The sequence below is a fragment of the Podarcis pityusensis genome, assembly GCF_964106645.2.
Source record: "Podarcis pityusensis genome assembly, chromosome: 9".
NCBI lineage: Eukaryota > Metazoa > Chordata > Lepidosauria > Squamata > Lacertidae > Podarcis > Podarcis pityusensis.
In genome coordinates, this window is record NC_138034.1 from 7,690,831 (window position 1) to 7,699,790 (window position 8,960).

At 44.2% G+C, this 8,960-nt stretch overlaps 1 protein-coding gene and 1 long non-coding RNA gene across 2 annotated transcripts in view; one reads left to right on the plus strand and one right to left on the minus strand.

Annotated features, from left to right (window-relative positions):
• LOC308484998 overlaps positions 1 to 8,960 on the minus strand; it is a 225,861-nt gene that overhangs the window by 199,160 nt on the left and 17,741 nt on the right. The gene's annotated exons all lie outside the window — the stretch shown is intronic.
• CLRN2 (clarin 2) lies at positions 2,729 to 5,953 on the plus strand. Its single transcript, XM_081020217.1, has 2 exons — positions 2,729 to 3,353; positions 4,066 to 5,953. Exons 1-2 carry the CDS (start codon positions 3,167 to 3,169, stop codon positions 4,329 to 4,331), a joined length of 453 nt encoding a protein of 150 aa, XP_080876343.1. The 5' UTR covers positions 2,729 to 3,166; the 3' UTR covers positions 4,332 to 5,953.

Below are 8,960 nucleotides of genomic sequence, written 5' to 3' on the forward strand. Positions count from 1 at the left end.
CTCACAGGGTCCATTCCGGCTCTACAATTCTATGACTCTGTTGTTCAGTGGTTCTACGTGGGATCTCCCTGACAATTAGGTTCATAGTCTACAGGTTCTCCTAGATCCAGCTTGGTCTCTGGAAGCCAAAATAGCCCATGGAGCCCGGAGGGCTAAGGCTGGTTCAGCTGTGGCCCCACAGGCAGTATGGGCATGGTTATCTGTGTACTGGTAGCATCCTGGATTGATTATGGCAATACCTTTGAAGATACCTTGGATACCCCAGTCAAAATACATCTGCTGGCTTACTCTGGGAATAGGTGTACGTTTCTGTTGGAGATAATTCAGACTAAAATTCCCAGGTGTCAAAAAAGGTTATTTACGCTGCCACTACTGCGGCCCGTGTTTTGTTAGCCCAAAAATGGAAAATGAGTGAGGTCCCAACCAAAGACTGGCAACTTGAGTTGACTGAATAAACACAACGTGCAGACTTAACATATAGAATAAGAGAACAAGGAGAACATACGTTTAAAGAAGATTGGAAAACGTTTATTGCACATATGGGAAATAATTGTGTACAGCTGAAAACGCTGGCAGCATTAAGATAAATTCAACAGTGTAAGTTTTGATGGATGCAATAATGGAATACTGAATGGTATAGTTTTGGTAAAATATGCAGGAATTTATGATATGTAAAAAGAACCATGGAACGAGAAGGGAAGTCACTGATATCTCAAGGATGTAAAATGAGTATTTTAGATTGTAAAACAGAAAATTTAATAATAACTATATATAACTCCACTGGTTGCTGGTCCACTGTTGTGCATAAGTCAAAGTATTGTGCTTGCCTTAAATGCCCTGCATAGTTTTGGACCTAGGTACCTCAAATAATATATGTTTCCATGCAAATGTGTCCATATATTGTGGTAATAGACAAGCCCAGCCCTATCATTAGGCAGTGAGAGACAACCACCTCAGTCCATAAATGCTGAGAAACACTGGAGACAGCCCTCCCAGTGGTTCAGAGCGGTGGACTCGTAATCTGGTGAACCGGGTTCGCTTCCCCGCTCCTCCACATACAGCTGCTGAGTGATCTTGGGCCAGTCATACTTCTTTGAAGTCTCTCAGCCCCACTCACCTCACAGAGTGTTTGTGGTGGGGGAGGAAGGGAAAGGAGATTGTTAGCTGCTTTGAGACTCCTTCGGGTAGTGATAAAGCAGGATATCAAATCCAAACTCCTCCTCTTCTTCTTTCGTTGGTCCTGAGGACTTCCTTGCATTTACATTTCTAGCCTGTTTCCCTTGAATATTGAAGTAAGATTCAACTGCCAACCCAATCTGTTTCCATACATGGAATTGGGAGTGGTGCCGTTCAGGGCTGGCCCAAGACATTTTGGCACCTGAGGTGAACTTCAAGATGGTGCCGGCCCTGCCAGGGAAGAAGGGAGGAGTGAGAAGCTACACTGGGAACCAGAAGGGAATAAAGATCTACATTAGGAAGGAAGGGCGACCAGCTGATTTCAAAACCACCTACAGAATTAACACATATGTGAATAACTTAAAAGAAGTACTGTGGGGGGGGGGGAGTATTTGATCCCCTGCTAAATTTTCCCGTTTGCCCTCTGACGAAGAAATGACCAGTCCATAATTTTAATGGTAGGTTTATAGTAGCTTTGAGAGACAGAATAACGACAGGAAAACGCCCAGAAACCCAGAAGACAAAAGTCAGAGATGGATGTGCATTCTAATGAGTGAAATAAGTATTTGATCCCCTATCAACCAGCCAGATGTCAGGCTACCTGGTATCTTCACTGGATGCAATGAGCTGAGATTAGAAGGACCTGCTGTAAGGGAGAGGTCTTATTGCTTTTACAGTGGTACCTTGGGTTAAGTACTTAATTCGTTCCGGAGGCCCGTACTTAACCTGAAACCGTTCTTAACCTGAAGCACCACTTTAGCTAATGGGGCCTCCTGCCGCCGCCGTGCCGCTGGAGCCCAATTTCTGTTCTTATCTTGAAGCAACGTTCTTAACCTGAAGCACTATTTTTGGGTTAGCGGAGTCTGTAACCTGAAGCGTATGTAACCTGAAGCGTATGTAACCCGAGGTACCACTGTATATTGTTTTTATCTTTTTTTGTACACCACCCTGGGAACAATTTGACAGAAAGGGAGCATGAGAAAGAGAAGGAAAGAAAGTTTAGGCATCTTTAGAAAGCTAAGATAGTCAAGGCATCTAATGAACTTTGGAAACCACACCCAAAAATGGGGGGGGGCGTGGAGCTGTCAGTAGTAGGGTCCAAAATTGTGTATTCCCCCCTCCACAGGGGTGACACCCTCAGATTTGATCCTGGCTCCTGAAATATTTGATTGCAGTGAATATGAATTCTAATATTTTTCAATACTTATTGCTGCAATCCTATACACACTTAGCTGCAATCCTAACCCCACCGAGGACTGCATTCAATAGGACTGAATTCTGAGTAGACATGAAGAAGAAGAAGAAGAAGAGTTTGGATTTGATATCCCGCCTTTCACTCCCCTTCAGGAGTCTCAAAGCGGCTAACATTCTCCTTTCCCTTCCTCCCCCACAACAAACACTCTGTGAGGTGAGTGGGGCTGAGAGACTTCAAAGAAGTGTGACTGGCCCAAGGTCACCCAGCAGCTGCATGTGGAGGAGCGGAGACGCGAACCCGGTTCCCCAGATTACGAGACTACCGCTCTTAACCACTACACCACACTGGCTCTAGGATTGCACTGTTAGTGGATTAATAAAACACTAAACAAGGCCCATTATCATTTTAATTAGTACCTGAAACTAGAACCTAAAAAGTTCACCTGACTTTAGTTGCTGCTTTTCAGGTCACTGAAGATGGGTCCCATTGTCACCGCAGAAGCAATTGATCCATTACTCCACATCACTGGAGCTTGGTTAAATTACCTTGACCTGTCATAAACAGAGCTTAACTGTTTAACATTAAACATGCAGTCAGAGCACAAGAGCATTATCATTCTCATGGTGAATAGCAAGTACTGTACACTCTTCAAAATCTAACGCTTTTATATCATCTGAACAGATGGAACATCTTCCAAGGAAGGAATTTCCCATTAATCTTGAATGGAAAACTTCATAGCCTTTGTGGGTCCTGCCACATTTACACAACCCAAAACTCAATGTTGTTTTCTTTTCCATGTCAGTATTTCCACACCTGGTGAAGAAGTTGAACACAGCTCTCCACGTGGCAATTATCCTTTTCCTCTGCGTGGCGTTTTCTTTTGCTCTGGTCAGTTTGGCATTCTGCATATTCAACATAATTAAAGTTCCCTATCGGGCTATTAAAGGACCAGCTGGAATTGCCTTGTGGAACGTCCTTGCAGGTAAAATGTCTGATGGCACCCACCTTTTCCTTTTGCTAGATTAAGGGTTTGCTTTCCATTATTTCTGCATGTCACTAAAAGCTCTTGGGGAAATTTCCATTGGCGTCTTTGGGTATGTGTAGTCTGGACAAGAGGAGACTGAGAGGAGATAGGATAGCCATCTGCAAAACATCTAAAGGGCTGTTACGGGGAAGATGGAGAAAGCTTGTTTTCTCCCATTCCAGAGGGTAAGACCTGAACCAATGGCTTCAAGTTACCAAAAAGAAGATTCAGACTAAACATCAGAAATAACTTTACGTTGGCAAGAGCTGTTTGACAGTGGACCAGACTCCCTCGGAAGGTACTAGACCATGGGTAGGCAAACTAAGGCCTGGGGGCCTGATCCGGCCCAATCGCCGCGGACGGTCCAGGAATCAGCGTGTTTTTACATGAGTAGAATGTGTGCTTTTAATTAAAATGCATCTCTGGGTTATTTGTGGGGCATAGCAATTGGTACTTTTTATTTTTTCCCCAAATTATAGTCTGGCCCCCCACACGGTCTGAGGGACAGTAGACTGGCCCCCTGCTGAAAAAGTTTGCTGACCCCTCTGCTAGACTCCTCCTTCCTTGGAGGATTTTAAGCATGGAGCAAAATGCCTCTACAATTCTCCGTTTCTAAACTATTTTTGCGTTTCAGTGTATTAACGCCTTTGTGTTTTGAATTCTCTTGCAGGTGGCTTTGCAGTGCTGGGTGTGACTAGCTTCATGGCTGCCGTCAAACTGCACAACCTGACTGAAAGGATTGCCAATTTCCAGGAAAACGTCTTCCAGTTTGTAATCCTGGAAGAACAGTATGAACACTCTTTTTGGCTTTGCGTGGCAAGCGCAACCATTCACGGTGTGAACTTGCTGCTAGTTGCCATCAGCACAATTCATTTCCCTAAGCGGAAGACAAAGACAGAAGAAGCAAATGTTGCAGCCGAAGACATCATGTACTGAATACCTAACTTGGCTGGCCCCAAGCTTAAGACTTGCATCATCTGTTTATCTGCACTATGCGAAAGAAGGGTATAACACCACAGTGTGGAGAGGGGTGCATGAGTGTGGAGGAAGTGCGGCAAGAGCCACAATGCCCCTGGAGGGTCCACCAAGCCAAGAAGAAGACCATTCCCACATTCCATTAAACTCCTGGGAAACTTGAGTCTTTCCCACACTGGGTCAAAATTTCCCAGGAGGCCAGCACAAAGCAAGAACACCCCTTCCCATTCTCTTGCTTGGACCTTGCCCATAGAACTCCAAAACTGTACAGCTCACCTGAGGAGGACGTTTGCCTCAGGTACAGTGCTGCGCAATGGGTAATTTATGCCTGGACTCACTCAAAGGTAATTTAAAACACAGAGGAAAAAGCACATACCACCTCAGAATGTGGGTGTGACATTTTTCTGAATGCTCCCAGCCTAAAAATCCTTATGTGCAAAGTTAACATGGCGGGAGAAGGGCTGCTCAGAGATCTTTCTCCCTTGACCACCTGGCTTTCCACATTTGCAGTGGAGGCCTCTACTTTAGAGTGAATGGGGTACTGCCTCACCAACCCTAGTTGGCCCTCGGTGTACTACCAACTGCCTGTCTTCCTTCCTTCTGACCAGTCCAGGGGGCGGGACGCATGTGGCAATTAAAAATAATAATAAAAGGGGGCGGGGTTCCAGGAAAAATAACTTTGGCAATCCCACCTGCTGTTGACGATATGCAATTTTGGCTTCTGGCACAATCACTGGAATGCAAATTGCGGGCTTACTGGGAGCCCACTCTCATGTGATACCATCCTGTGGTTTGTGCCCGAAGCTTCTTCTGACGATTCAGATGGAGATTTGAGCTGATGGTGGTTGTTTCTCTGCAGGCTGGCTCAAGCTGTTTTGCTATCCTATACAAAAATCATGACAGGCCTGGCACACAGATACTAGTCACATCGTATAACGTGTGGGGAGGGCAATTGCGATTTGTCTGAGAGTTTTCCCACCCCCTTTTTCTGCTGCCCAGAAGTGAATGGAGTCAAGAAAAAGCGCCGTAATTGATGTGTGTGACACATTTCACAAGTCCCAGGCTCTGATAGTACAAGGGGTTCTTTTGCTCCGTAGAAGTGAATGGAGCAAAAGTCTCAATTTACTTGAATGAAGCCAGGTTTTTAAAAGACTGCAATGGAGGGGAAATGTACATACAGTGTGACAAAGCACACCAGATATATTGTTCCAAAGGTGGGCAGGGGTGAATTGTGTGTTTCCAGTTATCTTGGTGCTCCTTGGTCTACTGCTCCAAGCAGTGGATTTTTGGCTGGTATGGTATGTGCTTGAGAAAACATATTACCAGAATACTTGCACATTACCAGAATATTCAGCCAACAAAGCTTTGGCCATGGTGATTTTAAGGTGGGTGTGGTCTGTTGGTGTTACTTGATCTCTCAGCAGAACCAGCAATTAACATAAAATTCATTGTAAAATCTGTTTCAGAGAGGATTATTTCAAAATGGACTAGTAATGGCATGTTTTTTAAGATTGTTTGCAATTCTAAATATGCAACACAAATTGGAAGGAAAAGACCTTTACTGCTTTTTTAAAAATGGAAACACTGTATTTGGGCATCTGAGTAACTTAACTTCCACTGTTAAAAATTGGTAGTATGAAAATATAGTAGATACAACATTTCTATAAAGATTATGAGACTGTTTTTAATTAGCTGCAAAAATAGGGTTGCCGTACTACTGCTCAACAACTTTGCCAAAAAAGGCACAACTGCTTTTCTGTCTGGATTTTCACTTTTTGAAATATGGCAACTCTTTGCAAAAATGGAATGCTTCCAGGATTCAAGAAGAAAAACTTCCAAGGAAAACACGTCTGAAAATAATTTGGAAAGCCTTTGAGCCTTTGTCCATTCTGAGAACAAAAGTATTAACTGAAGAGAAAAAGTTTTAGGAGCAAAATTTGTTACCAAAAGGGGCATTAACTTATCCATTTTTCCAAGAAGTTGGAATTTCCAGGGTGGTCTTTTTTCAGAAGCTGATTCCTTGTGATGAGAGAGAGCACTTCCAGCATTATTGTCTTAGCTGTTTATTTACAAAAATGCATACAGTACTTAGTAAAAGAAAACAGACGTGTACAACAGACAGCACAACTGCTAATCCTGTCTCACATTCCTAATGAATACTTGCACCCCAGTCCAATTTAAATTATTTATTCCAAATTGAAATTACCTTTCGATTGTCTCTCTGTCCTTTCTTCTCCCCCTGCCCCACAGTGTGACATTCTCAGGCCTGTAGATTCCAGACCATTAAAGGTCAAGGGACCCCTGACCATTAGGTCCAGTCGTGGCTGACTCTGGGGTTGCGGCGCTCATCTTGCTTTATTGGCCGAGGGAGCCAGCGTACAGCTTCTGGGTCATGTGGCCAGTATGACTAAGCTGCTTCTGGTGAACGAGAGCAGTGCATGGAAACGTCATTTACCTTCCCACCGGAGCGGTACCTATTTATCTACTTGCACTTTGACGTGCTTTCGAACTGCAAGGGTGGCAGGAGCAGGGACCGAGAAACAGGAGCTCACACCATCGCGGGGATTCGAACCGCCGACCTTCTGATCGGCAAGCCCTAGGCTCTGTGGTTTAACCCACAGCGCCACCCGCATCCCATTAAGAACCACCAAAAGCTCCTGTTGGCTATACAAGCAGAACCATCATGCTTGATAGTCTTGCTTATTGACCTAACTTGTAACAACATAAAGAGATGATGGCCATTTTGAGAACTAGTATACCATTGTGGCAGAGACAGATCCGGGTACCAGGAAGTCCCCAGGTGACAATTTGCTTTTGCCAAAGACTCAGTGGGTAATTGTTTGAAAATCCCCCCCCCCCACGGCCCCACCCCAGAACCTGCAATGTGAGAATAATGATATGGACATACCTTATGGAACGTTATGGCAGAATGCCTTGAGGAGACTGACATATATTACTGGCAGAGCTAGTTCCCACACCATTCCAGTATGATGGGTGACACTCCTGCTGGAAGGAACTATAGAACTGGCTCTACCTAGCAGTTCTCTAAACTTTGCAAGACAGCAGTATGGGATGTTGTCTTGGAGACCTGACTCTGAACCCATAGTAGTATTGTGGTATTCGTGTCAGTGGCAAAACCTTCAGAAAGCAGCTTCAGTAACGGATACCTTCAATTAAATGTGCTACAATGCGCCATCAAGACAGTGGAATATTTGTAACCACTTATACTGGCGCACTACAAATTCACCTGCATTTGAACAAGCAGAAAATGGTGGGTTTGCAGTACGGTGTGTAATAAACAAAAATCTGCCCTTATTCCCTTATGGGGAACACAAGAGCCTTTATAGAGTCCTTTGTAGGTTCTCCATCGGTCGGAGAAAATAACAGAGGCCAACCAGAGAATATTGAGATGCAAGGCAGCTAGTAAGCCTGATCTTTATTGAAACTGTTGCAACAGGGTGCTCCCCTCACACACAGGAAAGGAGGAGGACCCCGAACAAAGGTGTGCCCGCCCTTATATAGACATTTTAAATTGCCTGCCCTGGAGTCCAAGACCACCCCCAGAAACATCATACCTATATCACAGAAACGATGGTCTACAACAGAAATCTGAGTGCGTTGTTTATCTCCTGTCTGGCAGACCTGTTAATGCTTACTTGATTGGATACCCTGGGGAGCCTGGCCAGTCTTTTGTAATGACAAATACTTAGTTCCTTAGCCAGGTCACAGGCTCACCCTGTTCATACACAGACCCTTAAGACAGGATTTGTGAAGGCAAACACAATGGGAAGGCTTTTCCATTTTCTTTCGGCCTTGCAGAGAAATATTTGAGGTCAATTTGGGAGGGACAAAATGGTTTCAGGACTTTTTCTGTGGAGTTTCAGACATGTGGTTTATATATGCCGTTATGAACATTTATCATTACATATATATATTTGTTGTTGTTGTTTAGTCGTTTAGTTGTGTCCGACTCTTCGTGACCCCATGGACCAGAGCACGCCAGGCACTTCTGTCTTCCACTGCCTCCCGCAGTTTGGTCAAACTCATGCTGGTAGCTTCGAGAACACTGTCCAACCATCTCGTCCTCTGTCATCCCCTTCTCCTTGTGCCCTCCATCTTTCCCAACATCAGGGTCTTTTCCAGGGAGTCTTCTCTTCTCATGAGGTGGCCTAAGTACTGGAGCCTCAGCTTCAGGATCTGTCCTTCCAGTGAGCACTCAGGGCTGAACTGCTTTTAAGTGACACCCAAACAAGATGTTTACAGGGATGACAAGGCTGCCATGTCCAACAGCCAGTGTCACTCTGGAAATGTCCTCATCCCTGAGTTAAAGAATATCAGGATGTGAAAGACCTTTGCCTACCATCCTGCCATTTGGAAACCTCTGCCACTGCCACTTAAAGTTGATGGGAGCTATGCAGAAATGGTGAAACTTACTGGAAGAATAAGAAATCAAGATAACAAACTTTTGTTTTTAATTATAAAAGAATTATAAAAGAATTGAAATGATATTATTGAATATTTACAGATAAATTGTAAACAGATAAAAACACTGGCAGGATTATTGTAGTGGCCTGCAGTTTCATAAGATTA

Coding starts and splice junctions, on each gene's coding strand:
- CLRN2 (XM_081020217.1), top strand. CDS start 3,167: ATGTCAGTATTTCCACACCTGGTGAAGAAGTTGAACACAGCTCTCCAC. Junction 3,354..4,065: donor CTTGTGGAACGTCCTTGCAG/GTAAAATGTCTG, acceptor ATTCTCTTGCAG/GTGGCTTTGCAGTGCTGGGT.